At 49.2% G+C, this 25,806-nt stretch overlaps 1 protein-coding gene across 1 annotated transcript in view; it reads left to right on the forward strand.

Moving 5' to 3' along the window:
• The window catches only part of LOC129386510 (uncharacterized), a 67,275-nt gene that overhangs the window by 36,798 nt on the left and 4,671 nt on the right, over positions 1 to 25,806 (forward strand). Inside the window, exon 3 of the mRNA XM_055074578.2 lies at positions 23,007 to 23,225. Coding sequence (XP_054930553.2) covers positions 23,007 to 23,225 — 219 coding nt within the window. The remainder of the gene's footprint in view (positions 1 to 23,006; positions 23,226 to 25,806) is intronic.

Consider the following 25,806-nt stretch of genomic DNA (forward strand, 5'->3'; position numbering starts at 1 on the left):
GTGAGCTATGCTGTAAAAGCCGTTCCTCTGTCGGTGATGAGGACTTCTGGAGCACCATGTCGCAGCAGGATGTTCTCGACGAAAAATTTCGCCACTTCTGCTGCGCTCCCTTTCGGTAGAGCTTTAGTGTCTGCGAAGCGGGTGAGATAGTCCGTCGCCACGACGGTCCACTTATTTCAGGAAGGTGATGTCGGAAACGGTTCCAACAAGTCCATCCCGATCTGGTCGGTAAGGAGGCTTGATCGGCTCTAGTAATCCCGCTGGCCTTGTCGGTGGTGTCTTGCGTCGCTGGCAGTCGCGGCATGTCTTGACGTAACGGGCGACATCGGTGGTTAGGCGCGGCCAGTAATACCTTTCTTGTATCCTAGATAGCGTCCGGGAGAAACCGAGGTGCCCAGCGGTGAGATCGTCATGTAGGGCGTGCAGTACTTCTGGACGCAGCGCCGACGGAACAACAAGAAGGTAGTTGGCGCGGACTGGTGAGAAGTTCTTCTTCACGAGTAGGTTGGTTTGAAGCGTGAACGAAGATAATGCGCGCTTAAATGCCCTAGGGACAACGTCAGTGTGCCCTTCCAAATACTCAACGAGGCCTTTTAGCTCCGGGTCTGCTCGTTGCTGTTCAGCGAAGTCTTCCGCGCTTATTATTCGAAGGAAGGCGCCGTCATCCTCGTCATCTTGCGGCGCGGGTAAATGGGGGCGCGTGCTGGCAATCGGCATCTGAGTGTTTTCGTCCGGACTTGTAGGTTACAGTGATATCGTATTCTTGTAGCCTGAGGCTCCACCGCGCCAGCCGTCCTGAAGGGTTCTTTAAGTTAGCCTGCACAACGCGTGATGGTCGCTGACGACTTTGAATGGCCTGCCATATATGTAAGGGCGGAATTTTGGTGTTGCCCGAATGATGGCGAGGCATTCCCTTTCAGTCAAACAATAATTGCCTTCCGCTATTGACAGCAACCGGCTAGCATAATATATGACCCGTTAATGGCTGTCTTTCTTCTGGACTAGGACGGCACCGAGACCTAGGCTACTGGCGTCAGTGTGGATTTCGGTATCGGCGTCTTCGTCGAAATGTGCAAATACTGGCGGTGACTGCATGCGTCGTTTTAGTTCTTGAAATGCGTCGGCCTGCGGTGTTTGTCACTTGAACTCGACATGAGATTTGGTTAGATGCGTTAGCGGCTCAGTGATGCGTGAAATGTCCTTGACAAAGCGCCTGTAGTAGGCACACATGTCAAGGAATCTACGCACTGCCTTCTTGTCGGTGGGCTGCGGGAACTTTGCGATGGCAGCTGTTTTCTGCGGGTCGGCGCGTACTCCAGATTTGCTGATGACGTGGCCTAGGAACAGAAGCTCATCGTAAGCGAAGCGGCACTTTTCCGGCTTCAGAGTGAGCCTTGATGATTTGATGGCCTCTAATACTGTCGCAAGCCGTCTAAGGTGGTTGTCGAAATTTTCGGCGAAGACAACGACGTCATCCAAGTAAACAAGACACGTCTGCCACTTCAATCCTGCTAGCACCATGTCCATGACGCGCTGAAACGTTGCAGGCGCCGAGCACACTCCGAATTGCATGACCTTGAACTCGTAGAGGCCGTCTGGCGTGATGAAGGCGGTCTTTTCGCGATCTCTCTCATCGACTTCTATTTGCCAGTAGCCAGACTTGAGGTCCATCGAGGAGAAGTATTTAGCGTTGCAGAGCCGATCCAATGCGTCGTCTATCCGCGGAAGGGGGTATACATCCTTCGTGATCTTGTTCAGTGAATGATAATCGACGCAGAAACGTAGGGTTCCGTCCTTTTTCTTCACCAGGACAACAGGAGATGGCCACGGGCTTTTCGACGGCTGGATGATGTCGTCGCGCAGCATTTCGTCGACTTCTTGCCTAATAGCTTCACGTTCTCGCGTCGAAACTCGGTAAGGGCTGTGGCGGAGTGGTCGAGCGCACTCTTCGGTTATGATGCGATGCTTTGCAACTGGTGTTTATGGAATCCTCGATGACGTCGAAAAGCAGCCTTTGTATCGACGGAGAAGACTTCTGAGCTGTTGCTGCTTGCTCATGGGGAGACTAGGATATACGTCCAAGTCTGCTTCGGGAACTATGGTAGGCGGGGTAGATGCGGCAGAATCTGAGAGGACAAAGGTATTGCGCGTTTCCAGAGTTGCCTCGATGTACGCAATTGTCGTGCCCTTGTTGATGTGCTTGAACTCTTGGCTGAAGTTGGCTAGCATCACTTCCGCTTTCCCTCCGTGGAGTCGAGCGATCCCTCTTCTGACGCAAATTTTATGGTCGACTAGTAGATGCTTGTCGCCCTCGATGACACCCTCTACGTCAGCGCGTGTTTCGGTGCCGACGGAAATAACAATGCTGGAGTGCGGCGGGATGCTCACCTGATCTTCGAGCATACTCAAGGCGCGGTGACCACGAAAGCTCTCCGATGGTATCGCTCGATCTTACAAAAGCGTTATCGATTTCGACTTCAGGTCGATGATTGCGCCGTGTTGGTTCAGGAAGTCCATGTCAAGAATGACGTCTCGTGAACACTGTTGGAGGATAACCAAGGTGGCAGGGTAAGTCCGGTCATGAATGGTAATTCTTGCCGTGCAGATTCCAGTCGGCGTAATGAGATGTCCTCCAGCGGTACGAATTTGGGGGCCCTGCCATGCAGTCTTAACCTTCTTCAACTGGACGGCGATGTGTCCACTCATTACGGAGTAATCGACCCCTGTGTCGACTAAGTCAGGGACGGCGTGGCCGTCGAGAAGCACGTCGAGGCCGGTGGTTCTTTGTGTGGCGTTGCAGTTGGGTCTTGGCGTCAGATCACGGCTGCATCGTGTTGAACTGAAGCTGGTACCTCGCGTCGTCAAGTCGTCTTTCGTCGGTGTAGTCGGCTTCCTGACTTCGTCTGGACGGCGGCGTGTCGTCATTAGGTCGTCGAGATGGTTTCTTCGTCGTCTTCGTCGGCGGCGGAGAATCTTCGTCAGTTCGACGAACAGCAACCGCACCTTCACCGCTTGCTGCTTTTAGTTTTCCGGATATGGGCTCGCAGAGCGGCCCCGCGCTATGCCGGTGTATGGTCGGCGCTGCGGCGACAGGTAGCGGCCTGGTGATGGCGAACGCGACGGTCGTCGAGAGCTCCATTAAGTAGCGGCGAGGTAGTCGGCAATGTCACGCGGGCGCTCTCTAAGCTGTGGACGCGGCGCGTTGACGGCGAACCCTCTCAGTCCCAAGTCGCGGTATGGGCATCGGCGATACACTGGCCGGCTTCTCCACAGTGATAGCAGAGCGGGCGGTGGTCGGGGGCTCGCCAAATGTCCGTCTTCCTGGCGTAGGTGCGCTGGGCGACGGGTGGGCGTGCTGGCGGCGGTGGCGCACGATGGAATTGCGGCGTTACAGGGCCCTGGCGCGGTCTAGGAGGGGGGCCTTGACGGCGTGCGACGGCGGCGTAGGTCATTGCTCCTGGCTGGGGCTGCGGTAACTGAGGCTGCACCTCAGGAACTCTAAGCGATCACTGAACCTCATCTTTCACGATGTCGGCGATCGATGCCACTTGAGGCTGCGACGAAGGCAGGACCTTGCGCAGTTCTTCGAGCACAATGGTCCTTATGGTCTCTTGCAGGTCGTCGGAACCCAGTCCTTGGATGGCGTACTGCGGCGTGAGCCCCTCGCGGGTATATTGCCGGGCGCGCATCTCCAGAGTTTTCTCGATCGTCGATGCCTCTGCAGAAAACTCAGCTATGGTCTTTGGCGGGTTACGAATAAGTCCGGCGAAAAGTTCTTGCTTGACGCCCCGCATCACGAAGCGGAATTTTTTCTCCTCCGACATTTCCGGGTTGGCGTGCCTGAAAAGACGGGCCATCCCTCCGTGAAGATCGCGATCGTCTCGTTGGCAGCTGCACTCTGGTTTCTAGTAGTGCTTGGGCTCGCTCTTTTCGCACGACGCTTGTAAACGTTTGCAAGAAGCCACTTCGGTGGCTTCTCGATTCTCGAACCAGATCCTGGCGGCGTCTTCCAATGCGAAATAGACATGCTGCAGCTTGTCGTCGCTGTCCCAACTGTTAAACGTAGCGACGCTCTCATACGTCTCCAGCCAGCTTTCCGTGTCCTCAAATGTGGAACCGCGAAACGTCGGTGACTCCCTGGGCTGCTGCAGAACTATTGGTGCCGCTCCGGCTGCCATTGGGGCTGTCTTCTTGGTCATCTCTTGACGAACTTCTCTGGCGATCTTCTTGGTCGTCTCTGGTAGAATTCCGTGTTCCGAGGGGCAGCTGCTGTAGCCGGCGGCTTGCTCGATGTTCCGGGACGCGTTGGTGTTGCCCTTGCGGTCCGGGCTTGGATTACGCCTTGTCGGGGGCGTCCGTTACATGAACGTAAAGCACCTCCACCAGATGTCACGTGGTGGTGACATTGAATAAATCATTAGCAATACTGTGAACGACAAAACTAACTTTTATTGGGCGAACCTATGCCCACAAAACAGGCTACACTTTTAGCACAACGATAGCGGGGAACACAGTCGGCGATCGTCGAAAATCTGATCAGCGTGTCAAGCGCGTCACCTTTATACAGCAGTCGTCAAATGTTCCAGACTAATCGTTGGGACCCGCGTGCCTTTCACAGAGCTCTACACCATTCGCGTCAGGTGATGAAATCATATAACACAAGGTTCGGCGACAACAGACAGCGGATAGAAGCATCGATAACTTTCCAGAAACTTCGGATACATGCAGGCGCGTCCCGCGCTGTGCTATAACATTTGTTAGGCGGCGAAACGTGGTCGCCCGACAAAGATAAGTACACGTGTCAATATGGCCACAGGTTAGTGGCATGCTCCCTTCACAGAGCAGGCTAACATATACGCTGCATTCATTTCACCATTGGGTACTTTTCGCTCCAAAGGATTGAGCTTTGGCTTAAAGAACGCGCCATACTCTCTTGCGAGCCTTATGGACAAAGTGCTGCGGGGGCAGGACGGGTTCGCTTTGCCATGTCTAGACGACGTAGTGCCATTTTCCGCGTCCTGGCCTGAGCAGGCTGTACTGATGCGCCTACGCGAAGCAGGCTCAGGAGCCAAGACTCCAAAATGTCACCTGGCCGGCGCAGGCCGAAGCAATCCACCTTGAACGTGTGATCGGTCGGAGCCGTCACCGCTGGCGTGAAGGGGGTCGTAAGACAGGATTTTCCGTAGCCGTGCATGAAGACCGACATTGGCTCGTTCTGAGGTGTCCCAGGCAACTATCGGAGATACATTGCAAAATACTCGGAATTGGCAAGTAGTCTAACCGCTACCCTCAGAAAAACAGAGCCCCAAGAGGTCATCATGGGCAAAAAAAGGAAAGTGCTTTCGGCTCCCTGAAGGCCGCATTAACAAGTCAACCGGTATTCATATCGCTGGACTGCACTAAGTAGTTCGAAGTTTAGTGTGATGGTAGCGTACCATCACACTAAACACCCATGCCACGATGGTGGCATGGGTGTTGTATTTGGAGAAAAGGGTGAGGGTTAGGAAGAGCACCTGGTTCTCTATGCAAGTGGACCAGTTGCGAAAAGGCGTACAGCGCCACCGAGAGAAAATTCGCGTGTATTGTAAGGGCTCTAACAAACTGTCTTCCTACCTTGCTGGCTCAAAGTTCCCCATTGAGACGAAGCACTGCTCTCTCAAATGGCTACAAACACTGTCATCAAAAGATGGCCTTCTGCTACACTGAATCCTTGCTTTGCAGCAGCATTCTTTGCAGGTACGTTAAAACGAGTGGAATTAAAACAGTAACGCTGATGGCTCAAGTCGAACCCTCTAAAATAGAGATGAGCCCTGATGATATCAAATCAGGGCGTTTTTATTCCTGCCTGAGTTTTTTTTCTCAGTTATGCTTCTCTTTTGAGTGTGTTCTGCAGTAGATTAATTCATGCGTGAGATTTTTGTGCTGCTGTGTTATTTTCATATACTAGCGTGGCATAGAAACGGGACCATAAGCCTTGTGGAGCTTGTTGAGAATGTTTCCTGCTTGCCCGCTAAGTGGTTGCGTTTTCTATGTGGTTCCGACTGACGCCAACTGTGAGCCAGAGATAGCCGCTTCACCTCACAAGGCATTAGCGGTGTTCTCATTGTGGAATGAAACACCGGTAGGGAGAGATTCACCGACCTTCTACCGGACGCGAGCTGTTGGACACCCACCTGAGGCTACGACTACCCGTGCAGTCCCTGCGGCTGCAGATGTAGTTCCCTTCCCATCGGCATCTTCCTCCCGCGTCGGTGCATTCTTTTACGACTGAGCCGTGTGTTGAACAATTTGTTATCCCACGAAAGCATCGATGAAAGCCTGGACGTTTCAGGGAGGCTGAGCACCTGCAACCGTTAAAGAATCACCTAGAAAGCAGTAACGGTGGGAACACGTTAGCATTCGTGCGCGCCTTCTGGTATCCTTCTGGTATCCTTCCCCCGTGGCGTGCGCGGAGCCCTGATGTCTGCCTAGGCTCTACAGTACTGTCTCCGTTAGGCGAACGGCATGATTAAGCTTCGCGCGTGCATTCGTTCCTTGTCCCCCTCCGCAAGGAAGAGGCTGACAGTACCTTAAGGTGCGTGTGCGTGCGTCAATGCCTTTCCCTCTGCTGGGCCAGTGGCGTTTAGAGGAACCGTTGAGCTGTAAAACGGGCCCGCCAACCGACTTCAGCCTTAAGATTTGAGCATGTTTCCCTTTCTGTCGCACTCCGTGAGGAGGCTTTTAGATGTGCCCTTTCTGTAACGACGTATTAAACCTTCAATTTTGCTCGTTACATGGATCGCCTTTCGTCTCTGGCTTGTCCCCTCAATGATGGTCAAGCTGTAGACTACCAGGCCCCATGCTACCACCACGCTCCACAAAACGAGAAAAAAAATATGCGTTCTTTTAATATTGTTCATTGCTGAAATATGTAGGCATTTCATATCACCAAAATATGGCCTCAAATCTCTATCTGTCCTTGTTAAGGTCTCTCATTCCTCTCTGCCTCTTTCATCTTCTCTGTGAGCTTAAGCACATCTTGTTGGAACGAATGATCGTTGCCTAGCTTGACGAGGTGGTTCCTCCGCCAAATGACCGCAAAAGAAAACCAAAGTAGCAAGAAAAATGTTGAATACACTGTAAATATATTGCATGCGTAGTAGCACCAGCGACGCAACGCATCAAAAGTTGAGACGGAGCTACCACTGACGCCGTCTGCGTTTCCCCGCGGTCGCGCCGAAAGTGCGCAGTGTCTGTGACTACAGCCAGCGTATCTGACAGCAGCTCGGCAAGTTTCGACCTTGGAAGAAGAGTTGGACTCACTCTTCGTGTAGCGTAGGAAGTCCCTGCCTCTTCTCGCTTCGCAACGTTTCAGATACAAGTTCCTCTTATAGGTATGTCTTTACTTGTGTTTGCGCAAATGCATCACATAAACACATGCACGCTACATGTACAATGTTAGTGACCATGAACTATCGAAACTTTGCGACTGTTTGCTTACTACGGTGAGAATGAAATCCAGTGGCTACTCCATACAAGTTTCCTTCCGACCACGCAGTGTCTCGAGCAGTGTCCGCTTTTCGTTCCGCCTTGCCATTTCCTGGCCAGCCGATCCTTCATACATACATAATTTGAAATTTCTGGAACACAGCACTAGACGGCAACCTTTATGCCCAACAAACACTTACAGCAAAGTAATAATCCTTCTCCAAACAAATGAAGTGACAACGTAATACTTTAACACATGATACAGAGCATAGCAATGGCAAGAAACGGTAGAACATCTAATTCCACCTCTCAGCAATGCCGAAGAAGAACAAACTTTTTACACGAACATGTCCCACACTTCTAGCAGTGAGATGACTGCAACGTCGATGCCGCTTTCTTGTTGCTAATTATTTTACAAGGAAAATAGCCGTTAGTGATTCATTTGTTCTCGATTGCTGTAGGGACAGCCTCCTGCATTCCATAGTTCTAAATTACAAGTGTCACATGCGACTGTTGTTCAGTTAAGTTTGGAGTGTTTTGCAATAGGGCGTGTTTCCTTTTTAAACAAAAAATATTATAACGAGAAAGCATAAATTCATCAAGTGACGTAACATTAAAAATGTGTACTTCAGTTATTAATTCGGCTCTATCAGACAAATAAGCTACCGTGCAGGCTAATCTATCATTCAATTTTGTAATAAGATATCTTTCATTTGTAGGTGTAGGCCAAACAAGAACGCTTAGGATAAAAATAGAAAAACATAGCGAGTTACATAGCAATAGAACAAGAGATATCGAGGTCCTGTGCCATTTCGTTGCAACCAACTCATAGTGCGTAGAAGCTTGCCAAAGAATCAACATGTGTGTCCCATGACATAACTGTAGAAAAGAGGATACCGCTAGTTTTCAAGCCCTGAAAGTCTTTGTGACGTGGATTGTATATTACTGCATTTGCATTACTGTCATTCTGTAGTACATAATTTTGCATAGACGAGAGATAAATTCAATGTAAATGATGTTGATATGATTTGCGAACTCCACAGTCGAGCGACGAGAGAAGAAGGATTTGTACGGTCAGCGTAAATGACGTACTTCACCGACTCATCAGTGGTAACATGTTTATTGACATATAAGATAAACAAAATGGGCCTAACATACTTCCCTCAGACACTCGTACATTAACCAGCTTCAGAGGAGTTGTGAGCCTGTTACTTTCTACATACCGTATTCGCCAATGTAGATACGATTACATAAAGAGTGGGCATTACGTGTTATACGACAGTGATGAAGTTTCTGGAGAAGAGCCTGATGACTAATGCTATCGAAAGCTTTCGAGTGGTCGCAAGAAACACCTCGAACAAATTGTATCGGCACAACTATCGTCTCTAAACCCACTAGACAAGAAGACAGTTCACGTGCACGTAGCGCAAAAACGAGAACAAACTAGCGCGCTTCACCTGAGCGGCCATGGTGTCGGCCACTCCCTAGGCCTGGCGGCACCATGGCTGGCCGGCCTGAACAAGCCGTGCGCACAGCAGTTACCCCTTCGCTCCTCCTCCCACACCCTGGTGACCCGGACGATAGTTACCAGCCATGTCACCGCCAATGCACACTCTCTCTAAAGGCAGGAGTGACGTCGCCTCACGGAGTCTGGCAGGTTTCCAGCGTTTTTAGAGTGTCCAGAAATTCTACATCGACATGTCGGACACCTGGTTCACACAGCTGGACAGCCACTTCCGCATCAACAAGTTGCAGGCTCCAGCTGTGTTCCAAGTTCCGCCTACCACTCCGCGGTCCTGACTTCTACGAGGACTTGCGTGCAGCCATCCTTGCTCAATACACCACCTCGAGCGTTCAGCCGTAACATCATCTGAACCGTCGCGCCATTCCGCGTTTTGTCGTCCTACATGGCCTGTATCCACCCATACCGTTTGTCAGCACTTACCGGCCCCAGCATCAAACATCTACTCCGTCCGTTAGCCTCCTCCCCATTCACAAAGGCAGCTTCGCGACGACACTTTCCAAAGTATTCACTTGGACAAACGCGAGCGCTTTCGGCTACTCTAAGGCCCGCCACTCTCCTTCCTTGGACGTTCCTGCAGACCATTAGCTTTCCGTTTGGGGGCACCTCACTCATCACCTAGTTAGAGGCTGGCCCACCAGCTCCACTAGGCGCAAATGTGACTCGCGCAGGCACGGCGATTCCATAAGCAAAAGCTTGGCAATGCCTTCAGCGGCCATCGCAACACTGACGCTATCCGCATTCAAGATTTCACCGAATGCAGCAGCAGGTGAGCCTTGGGATGTTCTGTGATCGCACCTTCCGCGGATTCCTTCCGTGACTTTGCAGGAGGAGATCTGTCAATCGGGGTCTTCAGCTCGAGAATGACTTCTACGTCAACGTGAGTGGCCAATATTTGCAATATCTACACGCAAGTCGTGACCTGCCAGACGGTCTTCTGTCGGAGCTTAATACAATGCCAGGCTCGGTAATCTACGAGAACCCGTGGCAGGCCGTGGTTTCGCACTACGGCATCACTGTTGCTTCGCCTCGCTCACAACCTACGCTGCCAGCGCTGCCTGGTACATTACTTTCGGATTGTGTGAACCCGCTAACACCAACGGCGACATCATATGCTTTCCGTTGCAACTCTGACCAAAGCCCTGGCAAAATATGTAGCGGGCGAAGAGCGGCCGCACTCACTGCGACGCCATCTCGAGACCAAGGCCTTGGTGGTCCTCATAATTCACCGCCCTGCTGAACTGTGCCCATACCTGTAAAGGTGACGCAGCATGAATAAGCAAGGGCAATAAGGCACGCAGCGACATTCGCAGTTCCCCGCCAAAGGAACCGTTGCATGCTGTTCGACGACACCGTATTCAGCGTTATTCCCCTCAACGGCATGAACGCTCAGCACGCGCCGAGAACCACCGGATACCTATCAACTCTGCTTGTCGAGCTGCATTCGACTCGGCGCTAAGACTTCGACACCGCAAGGCGACGCCCTCAATGGACGCCCACAATGCGCCCTGTGTCTAGATACTACCAGTAGCGACCACCATTGTTATGTGTGCCGTTGCTCGAAACAGGCTTTACTTGGACTTGTTAACGGACGCTATACTCCGCTCCATACATAGCAGTCAACGCTGTGGAAGCTACGTAAGTTCGGCCAAGAAACATTATGACTTCGCACGTTCCGTTCATGCATCGCTGCGTGCCAACAGCGTTCGCTCGCGCGAGCATGCACGTCAATCTCCACGAGACGGGTTGCAAATAACTCCCTCTCGCACGCAAAAAAACAACAAGGCAAATAAAAATGATTTAAAACAATGCTTTAGCATCGGTATACTAGTCTGTTTGCTTCTAAGAATTAGAACTTGTGTCATTTAATACTTGCGCTTCTTGCGTAACCTATATTAAGAAACAGTTGCACGAATTTGTGGTCAAAAAGCATCGAACTATATCCAAATGCGAATGAAGCCGCTGCATGAAGTCTCTCTAGCATCCAGAGTGTTGACTGCTATGTCTGGAACGGAGTGTAGGCATTGCCATTCAAGTGCATGGTGCTGTAGCCTCTCTTCTTTGCATACGCGCGCCTTTTTGCACACATTTCTATCGTGTTTCGCACTAGGAGGGAGGAGGGTGCTGTAGGGGCGTGATTATTTCCTTTGGAGTGGTGAAGAAGAAGACGGCTCACGTGCAACTAGCGCGAGAATGGAGCACGCTAGCATGCTGGACGCGAGCCGTCGCGGTGTCTGCCACTCCAGGGACACCACGGCGCCATGGCTCGCGAGCCTAAAATCAACCTTAGCCATGGCGGTACCTTTTCGTGCCTTCTCCCACGTAAGTTTTGATTTTGAAGATTTTCGAGCCCTAGCGGGTCAGATGCCCACCCAGAGAAAAAGAGGCATGCTCTGAAGCCGCATCAGCGGCCCGCAAGCAGCCTCTGACCGCAAGAGCCCCGAACTGGTGACTGTTTTCGACTAAACCTAGGCTGTCGTGTTGCCCCGGTTGATTGTTCGCGCCGACGACGTGTCCTGTGAAACTTCCATATATTTACTGGAGAATGCATGGCTTTACCTAAAACGGGAGTTACGCAGCCCGACGCTACATATCAACATGACGAGTACGAAAACAAATATGACATTACCTTCACCCCGCCCCATCGTATTTTATTGCACGCTCGTCAGAGCGACTCCGCCTTATTTAGGGGCTCTGATTTCTGCGATGTAGCAGACAGGCAGTCATCCTAGGACGACAAAGTAAGTCTCCACGAGAAGCTTGATGGCAACACCAAATTGACAAATAGTATTTTTTTGCTAGAAAAGAGTCGCTGACTTATTTTAAAACCATGAATTACCATCCACACCGGACTGCATTCAAGACCAATTTCACCGATGTCATCGGCCGGCCTGCGGTACGCGAGCTTAGTGCGGAGCAACGTCCCCTGTCTTGAGCACAGTAGCCCGGGGTGACCTTCACTAGTTATCAGAAGTATAACGTAGACCTGAGCAAGCACATCGATGCCCCGGTGACTGATGCGGACACGATCAAGCATATAGGCAAGGACATTGAAAAGGGCACCTTCCTAATTGTGCTTTCGAAAAGCCTCCGAAGCGTTCTCAGAAGTTATTGACATGCTTCATAGCTATGACGGGCTCTTCCAACAAGGCTTGGCCACCCGTCTCCCTTCCGTGCCAGAAGAGTTGCTGTCCAATTTGACTTTTACTCTGCACACCACCTTTCTGATCTCCCAGTTCAAAGTTTTCGTACGGGAGCAAATTGCTCGCCAGCTCTCCCTGATATTCTGTACGCCGGAGCCTAGCTCTTCCCTCAGTCACGGTAGGGACATAATACAAGAGCAGGTGTCGGAAGGGCTTCCAGCCGACTAGACGCTTCCACTCACGGCTCCGCCAGCATACGCCGAAGCCGTGCTGTGACCATAACCGCGGATGTCCCCGTCTCCGCCTCCGCTTACCTATCCCGAAGCCGTAGTGCGATCACGGCCACACACGACCTCCGACGTACTTTTGCATGCATGCGACGATGATCCCAAGTCGTCATTCACTGGCGCATCTAGGAGAAGCGGCCCATCTGCTATTTGTGTTGTCTACCTGAAAATGTCGCACGTCTGTACTGCCTTCACGTGACGACGCACTTGCGCCTGTCTACAACCATCCGCTGCCCTACGCTTCAGACAGCAACTTACCCAACCACCCTCACCTTCGACGAGCTCTCGACCACCGATTCCTTCTCCCCATCGTCGCTCACTCTCCTCTATACATCGACTTGCCTGTACCACTGACACGAACATTAATAGCGCAGTGCCCCAGGCAAAAAAGTCCATTGTTGATACAAAGCCCGAGCCCTCGTCATTCGCCGCCCAACTTATTGAAGTCGCTGTCGAACGTATCCCTACGCTTGCTCTCATGCACGCAGAGGCAGCCGTCTCTGTAATTCACAAAAAGCTCTGCTGTACCGTTCCAAAAGTCGCGACGGCTTTCCTTCGCCCATTACTGCACATGACCTCCGCACAGCATTTCGAGCATGTGGCTGCGTGCTCCGCCATACTTGTCATTCAAGAAGACAAACGGTAGTATTTTAGGGTGGGATCTTATTTACTGCTTTCAAGCAGTAATTGAAGCTTCCATGCTGAACTCACCTTCTTTCCACTTTGCAATCTCATATACGACGACGCTCCGCTTTCCTGCGCGAAATTGGTTATCGCTCTCTACGTTGTGATTTCTCCACGTGCATCTGTCCTGGCACGTGTGTTCTGTACCAACAATTTCAATCGTGGTGCTCATTTCGCGCCTTGCAGTGCTTTTCTTCATCGACACTGGCACCCACATCCAGCCGCCGTGCTATCCCTTGATGCTACCGCCACGGAATTACTTGCGCATTCACAATTTCCGTTCCCGCTTCCATTGCTTCGGAATGAATCCCTCGGCCAAGTGGAGCCCTTCAAATCCTTGCCACTTTTCCAGCTTCTGATGGTTTATCGGAAATAAACACTAGACCTCTAAGTGCTGCACCATCATAAGACCTTTCCCGCCATGCGTTCGACAACGGCTTGCACCCGATGTAACGCCGTGACTTTCTGTTTTTCCTTGATAAGTTTCTTTCTGATTTTGACTGTTACAGTATGTCTCTTGGCTTAAAGTCGACTGTGTGCCTCCAAATCAACACGAGCGCTCACTCCCCGCTGCGGCAACGATCATACCGCGTATGGGCAACAGAACGCGGCGTCATTGATGATCAAGCAGGTGACATGCTGAAGTGTAGCATTATTCAGCCGCCAAGCAGTCTTTGATCATCCGCACTGGTTTCAGTTAAGGATACGCTTCTATGGGAGTTATTGCTAGTGAAACACGATAACAAAAAGGATGGTTACCCTGCTCCGCGGATCGACGATGCCTTCGTAGATTGTCTGCAAGTTGCAGAGTTCATTTCCTCTCTCAATCTACGTTCCGGTTATTGGCAAGTGTCTATGGTGCAGCTCATCTCCCGAAAACTGCTTTTATTGCACCAGATGACCAATGTGAATTTACTATGATGCATTTTGACCTCTGAAACCCGCCCGCTACCTTTCAGCGCATAATGGACACTATTGCACGTGGCCTCAAATGGGATACGTCTCCATGTGATCTCAGTGATGTCATCGTCTTTGCCCCAGATTTGCCTACTCACCTACATCGACTGGGGCTTTTTTGCGGCGTTTCCCTAACAGAGCGCTTCAATTCAACTCTCAGCGGCATGCGTTCGATGTATCTCGCGTCTGCACAGACCAACTGCGATCTTGTCCTTCCCTACGCCACGTACGCCTACAACATCGCCCCACAAACACCGACAGGTTTTTTCACTTTCTTTTTACTCACTGGCCGGTGGACTTCAGCTCCTATTGACACCATCTTTCCTTGCACTCCCGACTCATTGGAAATCACACCGCATTCGGAAGCCGCCTGATATGCACGAGAAGGACGGCAACTTACTCGCACCCTCGCGGAACGAGGCCAGGCGCAGGAGAAACTTCGTCGTGGTTGCGGGCGCCATACCACAAGTCTTCGCCGACTCTCTCGTTTAGTTGAGGGTTCCTGCAATACCCACGCCAGGTCTCTCCTCGAAGCTTGTTCCCAAATACCATGGCCCGTACCGCATCGGAAAGTGAATTCCTCCGCTGAATTATATAATCGAACATCTCACATCTTCCAGTACGTTTGCAGCCCAGGCAGTGAAACTGTGCACATTGATGTAAGCACTCGCCATACCTGACCTGCCGCGGGCAGGTCAGGTATGGGGAGTGCTTAACGCCTGCATCACCTCCGCCGCGGCTCGGCCCGGTATTGCACTATCTTCGGGGTCGCCCCACGTATGGGTAGTGCTTAACACCTGATTCACCTACGCCACAGGCAGGTCAGGCATCTCAAGCCTAACTGTTAACTGCTTGTCCTGACAACACCTTGAAATGCCTGTGTGGCTCCATCTTAGGAGAGGGGAAAAGAGATGTAGCAGAGAAGACGCACGCTTAGCGATGGTGTCGCACCGTGCTAAACCGCTTCGCCAACGCAACGCAAGGGGGATGAGCGGGATACTCTTTTCCACTCAGCCTGGACTGTCGCATCGCCCAGCTTGTGTTTATTCACGCCTATGATGTGTTGTATGCATCCATCCATCCATCCATCCATGATGTGTTCTGTGACCCTTCAATTTACTTTATATCCGTTCGTTGAAAGAAGCGCAAACTCTATAGCCTGACGTCTTTTTCAAAACCATATTGCACTAGATTTACAATCTTACGAAGGTGAACCAGGGATGTAAAACGTTCAAGTAAAGCTTTATGTAGGCTTTCTAAAAAATATGGAGACAAGATAAAAATACGCTGGTAGTTGGAAATAATGTTTCTGTTGCCTGTCTTGAATAATACAGCGATTTTGGCATACTATACATGGAAATTTTCCTATTGTGATAAATAATAAAAATATGAGGTAGGGAGTGGGTGATCAAGTGCATCATATATTTAACTGGCATTGTGTTAATGCCTCACGCATCAATTTAATTTCTATTATTTAGAGCGACAAGCCACGGAACTACTAAAATTTTACTAACAAGGTCGAAAAAATTGTGTGCTCATTATGACATTTTCTTCGTGGTATATATTACTACTGAAAGAAAATAGATTAATGAATACTAACAATGTTCAAAAGTTTATAGCTCCGCCCGCACTTTTACATTATGTGAGTTCACGTATATCACAAATTGCTAATTTTAATTCAAAGTGTTAAAACGCACATACCACATCCTCATCTACCATAGCTGCGTATGCACAGACGGTGGCAAAAGCTAGCATACGCTGGAGAATAAAGACATCATCTTAACTACCAAACCAAGTTTCCATAAACAAGATAACATATGCAAAGGTAAACGTGTATAAGTAAAAAAAAACAAAGTTCCCTTCCACTCTGTGAAGAAGGATCACCAGGCGAAGCTGTGTATGTGGGCCCCTTAAAGACGAACTACACCTCCGCCGCGGGTCGCCCCGGCATTGCACAATCTTCGGGATCAGCCCACTTTTGGGCAGTAATTAACGCCTGCTTCACCTCTGACGCGGGTCGGGCTGGTATTGCACTATCTTCAGGATCAGCCCACGTATGAGGAGTGCTTAACGACTGCTTCACCTCCGCTGAGGGTCGGGCCGGTATTACAATATCTTCGGGATCGGCCCACGTATGGGGAGTGCTTAACGCCAGCCTCACCTCCGCCGCGGGCAGGTCAGGTATTGCACTATCTTCAGGATCGCCCCACGTATGGGGAATGCTCAACACCTGCTTCACGTCCGTCTCGGGTAGGGCCGGTATCGCACTAACTTCAGGATTAGCCCATGTATGGGAAGTGCTTAACGCCTGTATCAGCTCCGCCGCGGCTCGGCCCGGTATTGCACTATCTTCGGGGTCGGCCCACGTATGGGTAGTGCTTAACACCGGATTCACCTACGCCACAGGCAGGTCAGGCATTTCACTATCTTCGGGATCGGCCCACGTGTTGGCAGTGCTTAACGCCTGCTTCCCCTCCACCGCGGGTCGGATCGGCATTGCACTACCTTCGGGATCGGTCCACGTATTGGGAGTGCTTAATGAATGATTCACCTCCGCCACGGGTCTGCCCCGCATTGCACTATCTTCAACAACGGCCCACGTATAGGGAGTGCGTAACGCCTGCTTTTCCTCGGCCGCGGGTACGACCGGTATTGCACTATTTTCGGTATCGGGCCACGTATGGGGAGCACATAACGACTGCTTCAACTCCGCCGCAAGTAGGCCCGTCATTGCACCATCTTCGGGACCGGCCTTCGTATGGGGAGTGCTTAACGCCTGCTGAACTCCCGCCGCGGGTCGGGCCGGTATTGCACTATATTCGGGGTCGGCCCACCTATGGGGAATGCTTAACGCCTGCTTCACCTCCGCCTCTGGTAGGGCCGGTATTGCACTAATTTCAGGATTCGCCCGGGTATAGTGACTGCTTAACGCCTGCTTCACCTCCGCCACAGGCAGGTCAGGCATTTTCGGGATCGGCCCAAATGTTGGGAGTGCTTAACGCCAGCTTCCCCTCCGCCGCGGTTCGGCCCGCCATTGCACTAACTTCGGGATCCGGGCACGTATGGGGAGTGCTTAACACCTGCTTCACCTCCGCTGCGGGTCGGATCGGCATTGCAATATCTTCGACGACATCGGGCCACGTATAGGGAGTGTTTTTTCACTACTTCACCTCCGCCGCGGGTCGGCCCGGCATTGCACTATCTTCGTGATCGGCCCACGTATGGGAAGTGCTTAACGCCTGCTTCACCTCCGCGGCGGGTTGGCCCCGCATTGCACTATATCCGGAATCGGCCAACTTATGGGGAGTTTTTTGCTTACCACGCCAACGACACAAAAATTTGCTTGGACAGTAGAGGTATACAACTTCGCTGTAAAACGTCGCAGTTTAGCCCGAAAGACGAAGCACCGATTCCAATAGAAAATTGGTAGACAGATCCGCGAAGTAAGGGTAGCAATATTATAGTACGTATAAAGTTGTGAATGCTCGCTTACTGGCTGAATTAACAAGCATGATGTCAGCGCCCTGCAGGAACACATCACACTTGATGACCGCTCGCCCTCACTGTCAAAACGCGGACGTGAGACAACGTGGCAGCAGCAGCGAGGGTCTATCGGGCTGTCTATCACTTGAATGTAACTTGAGCGGGGAAAACATAGCGCACGCAAAACTACGAGCCATCAGCCCACCTAGACTGCACCTCCAAAGTAGATCGCTTTCAAGAAGAAGGCCGCGCGGCCGTCCCATACCCAGTTGCTGCCGAAGTACAACTCCCCCTGCCACTGTGCCATGCTCACAACAGAAGGCTGTACGCTGCCTGCCCGTTTCCTATGTCGATTTGCGCTAAGATGCTATAGTTTTTAAGGTCCATAATATAGTATGAAGCGAGTATCCCAGCAACACTATTAGCACCACGTATTACAGCGAGCATGTCCTTTGTTTTTAAATGTGCTCTCAGGACAGCGTAAAAAGCTTCACAAATTGTAAAGGCACTCACATTCAATGCATTTTAATAGACGGCCGCAGCAGCGCAAGGACCTGTTGCAGGCAGGAGATAAGCATTCGCAAACACGTTGGCGACAAAGACAAGTACGCACCGAAAACAAATCACGGTACAGAGCACCAGCGTCAAGATGCTGCAAGGAAGCATCGGTGGCAGTGTAAGGAAAAACGGCGACTAAAAGCTTAAGATTAAAAAATAAAAATATATGGAAAATATTATAAAAGCACTGCTGCAAAGGAGCGTCCTTCCACTAGCTAATGAAATCACGACCGCGTTGCTTGAGGTCATTTGTACTTTGTAACTTAGCCTTCTTGCTGCCTGAAGATGCGTAATGGGCCGAAAACAACAATACCTTTTGGTACTGCACATTCTAGACCGTCTTTTCCATGCCTGAAGACTCTTCGCAACTTGCTACCACGGTGCTTTTTGTGCTCTGTCATGGCTTATTATGCCACTACAGTATCGACACTTTCATTGGCATAGAAGACCATGACATCTATGGCTGGCCTGACTCCTCCTAACGAGTGAGTGACTGCGATCAACGTGACGACACATTGAAATCGCACAAGGAAACGGCTGAAGTCAGTGACTTCATACCTCAACAACGATCATAGTCTTCCGACGTGGATGACGTTGAAGACTAGCTCCGCGAAAGGGGTGGAGCGCATCACGAATCACAAGCTTTGCGTAGAACATTGCACAATGGCGGATTGTAGAATAGTGGTTTCACAAACTGTAGAATGTATGATAATTACCTGCATACCTTGACAAACGGACTGATGAGTCGTCTCGCTCACACATATACCGACGCATGAGTCTGAGTCCGGGTCAGTCCGTGTCGATTGTTGATGAGCCTTAGAGGGAGCCCGGTCGAGTAAAATTATGGTCAGCCATAATATGGTCAAATATGGACAGCCTGCTTAAAAATAATTTTGGTCCGTTTTAAACCGAGCGAGCGTGGTTGAGCAGAATTGGGATGAGTCTGAGTGCGAGTGAGACATAAGCAGAAATGTAATTTTTTGAGTGAGTCTCAGAGAGTTCCATTTAGTTGGTGGACAAATGTTGACCTGTGAAAGCAAAACTTACAATGAGACTGGTTATATTTATTCTATTTCATAATCGGCGTTCCGTAAAATGCCGCAACATTATTTGTAGGGATAAGTGTCTGCCGAAGCATCGCTGACTTATGCAAGCAACACTTCGCTGTTGTCGGCCACATCTCCACAGGCCGTTTCGCTGTCTGGCTGAGCCGTTTGCACTCATGACACTGTACTGCAGCACCAGTTTAGGCATTTTGTTCGCAATCAAGTTGCCAGCTAACGTCGGCTATTGTTACTCCACTCGTTGATATCTTGATTGGCACCTGATCTGTTACGGAACCATGGAGTCAGTCACCGACTGCGTTCCGCCTTCTTTTTACGAGGTTCATGTGGTTGCTGACCTGGCTTCCTCCTTTATGTTTATAATCCGTGACTGCCAATTTTCGCAGCATTTTGCATGTCGCTGCCCCTATTTGGCCAGTGAGAAAGTATGCACGTCCCCGAAGTCCTCAAAGTGCGACTTTCAAACGCTCGATTTGCATTCTTTACCGCCTTTCTGGGCACGTAGCAAGACAACGTCACCTACTAGGACCATTTCCTAGATAGTCCTAGAAGGCAACACCGAATAATAACACAAAGAAGCTCACTCACACGATATCATCGGGGCAGCTTAAAGGATCAGGCCCAGGCAGGTCGACAGTTGGCTTGAGAGCATCAGTGGCGCATTCGCGAGCCGCCACCAGCGACAGGACAAGCCAGCACAGAAGACCATGCCGCATGGACCAATCGAACACCTAAATATTCCTTGAGAAGTGGCCCCTGAACAAGACATCCAACCGAGCCGCCTGGCTTTTTTTCTTCTCGAGAGCTTCTGTTAGTCACGCGCACCCGTCTACTTCATTTTCTGCTATGTCGGATGTGCGACTGAAACATCACAGTGGCGAAGTCTTACTCATATAATTCACGAAAGACGTGTTTTCGTATAAAAACGCGACACAAAACGCCTGTCGAACAGTGCTGTCGAATATGGCGTACTTCGGCTCGTATTCCAGCATCCTGTTTCACGTCCACCGAACTACGTGATACCGCCCGAATGCAGCGGCACGTCGCTCCATAGCACTACAAGAACATTTTACCCGTGACCTGCGCCGCTACAATGTGCAAGTGGTCCACCTTCATTCCCATATGTTACGCCACCAGCGGGGCAGTGACCAGGAAGAAATGAGAAAGGAAAGTTGCCATGCGTGGCATAGAACAGGCCCTGCGCGTACTACGAATACAAGTACATGGGTGAAAGCGGCAAATTCTAGTGGCACCTACAGAACCTCATATATGATATCAATATAAAAATTTTGCTTCTGAATCCGTTACCTTAGATATACCTACCACGCAACGCGATATGAAATGAACGAAGGCTATAATAATAGCTGGGAAAAAAATTGGATTGATACGCAATATGTCGACTGCCCAAAAAAATTGGGAGCCATTCCACTCTGTAAAAGTGGATGACCAGCGAAGCTGTAGCACATCACACGCGCTTATACAGGGGTACATGAATATATATTAATTATTTGTAGTGGTAGTGGCGATAGCTTTGCCGTTGCATTGATATACACTGGTTCGTTTGGTTATAACGTAAGACAGAACATTGACCAAACGTAGATGTGTAGACGACCGTTCTTGAGTAGTTGAGCTACTTCGAATGATGTGGCACTTCAAATCAGGCGCTTCTAGCATAAACTGAGTGAAACGTTTCTTGCATGCTTTTGAAAATTGCGCATTGAAGTCTCATACGATGATCACGTCGATTGTTTCATCATGGCTAAGTCATGCAAAGTGGGTGGTCATGAACTTCTCGATATCACACTTGGTTGTGCCTGGAGATATATTCCCAGCGGATATCACAATTCCGACTTTCATTTGTACGGCACAGACATCCCCACAGTCGATTGCATTGTCCTCTTGCGAGTCAGGGTGGATAGTTGTACATATATTTTGTCCTTTGCGTATATGGCAATGCCGCCTGTTCAGAGCCGATCTGCTGTTCACAAACGATTACAGCATACCAGTCTACTTGCAACAATGCATCTTGAATTATTCGTTTCATTTATTATTATTATTATTATTATTATTATTATTATTATTATTATTATTATTATTATTATTATTATTATTAGAGGCGGAGTTTTTCAAGCCTTTTGCTGTAAAAATATTAGAAAAAACTAAAGTTCAATAAGATGGGCAGAGATAGCAGTGATATTAAATATAGAAATGCCTTTCGGCTAATGCCGGCAGCCATGCGTGCGGATTGAGTTCTCACCACTGTCCTGAGAAATAGACGGGCGAGTGAGCTCAGGCCTCACTTAAACACCTTGTGGGCCACTTGTGATATGCGGTAAACTTCACAGGTTTTTCTGTGGTGCTTTTACGTAGTGCGTAGGTTGCTTAAGATGGCCATAAAAAACAAGCTTGGTTTTCCGCAATGAAATACGCGTAATATCTTGATAAATATTTCCGCGTCGGTCTCGCCAACGCGTCCTGGTCCATTCCGTATGAAGTGAATTCCAGGATGAGGAGAACCCGTAGGAACCGGCAGCTAACTATTGTCGTGTCTTACGTCATTTCGGATTTCATCAGAGCAAGCTAAAGAAAAAAGAACAAATAGAGAAGAAATGAGGCACGCTACATCTCGTGTACCTGTGTAGGGATTCCGCATGGCCGAAATGGGGCGGAGCAAGTGCTAGAGTTCTCCGCTATATGAATAGCTCAACTTGCAGCAGCAAATTTAATCCAGCAACTCATGGTTCATGAATGCATGTAGCTGCTGTCGCTTGCCATATGTTAGGCGAGAGACACGGCTTAAAAATTACGACGGTGCAGTCTACGAGTGTAAAAAAAGAAACGAATGTGTAGCCGTGTGTGAATCACACGTAATATTTTGCACATACTAAGTCAATCTTGAATGTAGGGCAAACGGGGCGCTGTATAAATGAATGAGCCAGGGAATACGTCCAAAATGTAATGAGAGAGGGTGTGGCACGTTTGCCTGCACAATGTGTCAGCCATATTTCCGGGACATTTAGATTCTTGGCATAAATAACAATAAGATATCACGGGAGCTTATAGAAGCCTAATATTAAATAAAGAAAAACTCAAACCGCAACAGCGATAAAACACCTAGGTTTATCAGTATGAGAGGAGATTGTTTGACAGCTGCGAATTTACGGTTTGTGAACGGCCCACACATGCGTGTATCTCTCTATTTATTGCTGGATCAGCACCCAAAATAAATCAGTTTGTAATGCCGTCCATGCTTTTCTATCCGTCTTTGCGACAAAACTATGTCCTTCAGCAAGCACCAACTGGGCCAGAAAACAGTTCTGTTAAAACGTATTCCTCGCTTTTTCAGAGCGCAGCGCCTAGGCCTGCGTTCCTGCGGCGAGTGTCGGCGGCGTAATCGAGCGAAGGAGCGCAGCGATGGATGAAAGAGCGAACACGGAGCTCCGCGGATATGAAAGGCGGGAGAAAAGCGGAAAGGAGGGTGCAGCAGAAGCATGAGGCCGAAAGCGGAGAAGGGTATGGTGAAAGCGTGAGAAGAACAGCGTAGTGCGACGACAACGGCTATGAGATGGTGCCAAAGTAGCGCGCGTCGTTTTAGAGGTTTATCGGCGACGGCAGCGGCTGGGAATCGCGGCCAGGTGTCACCCCCGCGTCGGCTCTCACGTTCTCCAGCTTAGCGAGGCAGTCACCCCACAGACAGCTCCATTCGCAACGTGCCGCACGACACATATTTTCCGCGCCGGGCAACATATCGCCAAGTGAAAACACTTATAGAGCTGTGCTCAAATTTCGCATTCGGGAGTATCGTAATCGTTGCAGAATTTTTTTTTTTTTTACATTGCAGGGCAGCAGCATAAGCCATCTTGCAGCCAACCGCCACCACTGGCCTCCGCACATGATCTATGCTATGTCCCTGGGCATGGGTGGTCGGTGGTACACACCATGTGAGAAAGGTTCCACATCGATTAAGGGGCCCGTTGGCTATTCGCTCGGCAAGAAATGCGGGAGCGCGTGCAATCAAGTGAAGCTCCAGCGAGAGCATCAGATCACCGATATTGCCCGGGTGCGCAAGAACTGCTGTTCATAACACTATTTATATATATATATATATATATATATATATATATATATATATATATATATATATAGAGAGAGAGAGAGAGAGAGAGAGCCATATCACTTGAAACCAACATATACCAAGGAGAGCATATGTATTCATTAATGAAATGAAAGACATCATAAATGAAAGCGGTTTAAAAAACATCTGGCCACAGGCGGGATAGCCACACAAGTATTCGCATTACGCATGCGATGCTCTTACCGCTTGAAATACCGTAGCGCCGTTTCCCCATCAACTTTCTGGGGTATTTACGTCTATCTACTAGAACTACAGCTACGTTTCTCATGACATGACTAATAAAAACCGGGCCCCTCGATTTCCTTTCATGTCGTTCGCGACGTAGCGACAATCGAATCCGGCACCACTGACGCCTTCACGTAGCATGTGCGGTTTTATTGACCAGTAGTTTTAACCTAAAATTCATGTGCACGTAACGCCTACGGCAGAAAGGATGCTCCTCATCCGCCATCAAGGCTTCTGAGTGGTGGGGCTGGCTAACAGTGTAAGGGTTAGCTATAGTAGATAAACCTAAATACCCCAGAAAGTGGATTGGAAAACAGCGCCGCGGTAGCTCAGTTGGTAAGAGCATGGCACATGTAATGCGAAGACGCGCGTTCGTAGGCCAACTGCCGCCAATATGTTATTTCGTCCTGTTTCTTTCCCATTAATTCGCGATTTCTTATTTTCGATTATCAAGGACAAGTAATTTGCTTTATGCTGTCCTTGGTGCACTTGATTCTTAGCTTCCTATGATATTCCTTTCTTCTCGTTTACTATGGATATATATATGTATGTATATATATATATGTATGTGCCGCGTTCCATACCTCACGGCCTGAGTCATCTTTCTTTGTAGCTTGCTAACTATGGCTCGTGGGATCGTAGAAGACTCAGAACAATTTATATATATATATATATATATATATATATATATACACTCTAGAAATTATCCTGACTTGTACGATCACCCTGTTTTTTTTTTTTTTTTTTAGTGTGCAGTAAGGCTCAGCAGACTAATTTGTGGTGTTTGTTGGATTGAACATTCCCGGATGATAGCCAGGAGTCTCTCCGACGAAAAGAACGAAGCGTAAGCCGTGTTTGCAGATGTGGCGCTTCGCAGCGGCTTAATCTACATACTCGGCTCTTTCTTTATCATCTGGTCATTCGCATTTCGCCATAAATCTCTATTACAAATAAATGCACAGACAGACAACTTTAGTTTCTTACAGCTCTACTTCTTTGGCATTTATCAAATATACATGCTCCAATACTGAGTCTCCCTGTAATCCCAACCAGTAATCATGACAAGTAGCAGAGCGAAAGAAGCCGAACTTTAGAACAAAGACAGAGCCCTCGCGCTCAGTCATTTTCATTGCGCTTTGAAAAAGAAAAAAAAAATAATTTGAGGGCCGCCTACGCCACTGTGATAAAGGCCATGTGCAAGACCACAAATACATAGCCATAAGATCGATCCAGCATGGAGATTCTGAGCGGCAGTCAACAATTATGATCGCTGTTCTCACGATTGTACTTTCTAAAATCGGCAACATTTACGGCTGTAGCATCGGCAGAGTGGACGAGAGGTTGTACCCTGGAATATTAATTTGTTAGTGTTGCCTTCCAGTCCTCACGGCCTGAAACGTATTTCTTTGTAACTTGCTAACTATGGATTTCGGGATTCCAACTACAGATTCTGATGGACACAGGGGCGGACACCAAAGCAACCATGGGTGTAAAACCATAACAGCTATGTTTGTGATACCTGCGCTGAGCTTCAGATAGACAGTGTTTCAGGGGACCTTCATTCCGTACACGAAGTTACGAGGCGCGTCACAGCATGGCGGCCATTCGTGAAAAAATTAAAGACGGATTGCCTATTATTCTATAATCGGCAGCCTCACCCTTTTTACTCTAGCATGAACCTCACCTTGCTTTGAATCTGGCTCGCACCAAAAAAGGGGGACTACCTGTTACATCCATAAAACTACGAATTATTGGGCAGGCCACTGTGCGCACATTTTTTCCAGCACTAACTTCCTTGTGTCTGAATGCATTTCCGTTCTCTGTTCCGAAGAGTGCGCTTTTGTTTATTTCATTGCGCAGAAAAAGAAGTGTCAGTCATATGTAAAGCTCGTGTTCATTTTTCGTCATGGACATTGCGATCCTTTTTGAGGTCTAGTATACTGTTACGATGCGCAAAACATTTATGCGCAAGTAATTTGCATAGGTATGGCTTCATCAGGACCAACCGCAGTTTCATAGTGCCTACGTCTCTGCACTGCTGGGCTGTCACCTGTTTTATCTTAACCGGGGCGGTCACATATTTTGGTGAGGGAGAAGCGCAATAACGCACTTGTTTTGTAATTTAATTGCACAATGAAGGAACTTATGTGCGTAAATTATTCTGTTTTCCCCACTATGGGAAGTTTATTAATGAGATCGCGATTTTTCCATGCACCTAAAACCCCAAAACTTATTTTCATTTAAGGAAACTCAAGTTGGACGGCAATTGACCGTCTAGTTG

The sequence above is a fragment of the Dermacentor andersoni genome, chromosome 4 (assembly GCF_023375885.2).
Source record: "Dermacentor andersoni chromosome 4, qqDerAnde1_hic_scaffold, whole genome shotgun sequence".
In the NCBI taxonomy this organism is placed as follows: Eukaryota; Metazoa; Arthropoda; class Arachnida; order Ixodida; family Ixodidae; genus Dermacentor; species Dermacentor andersoni.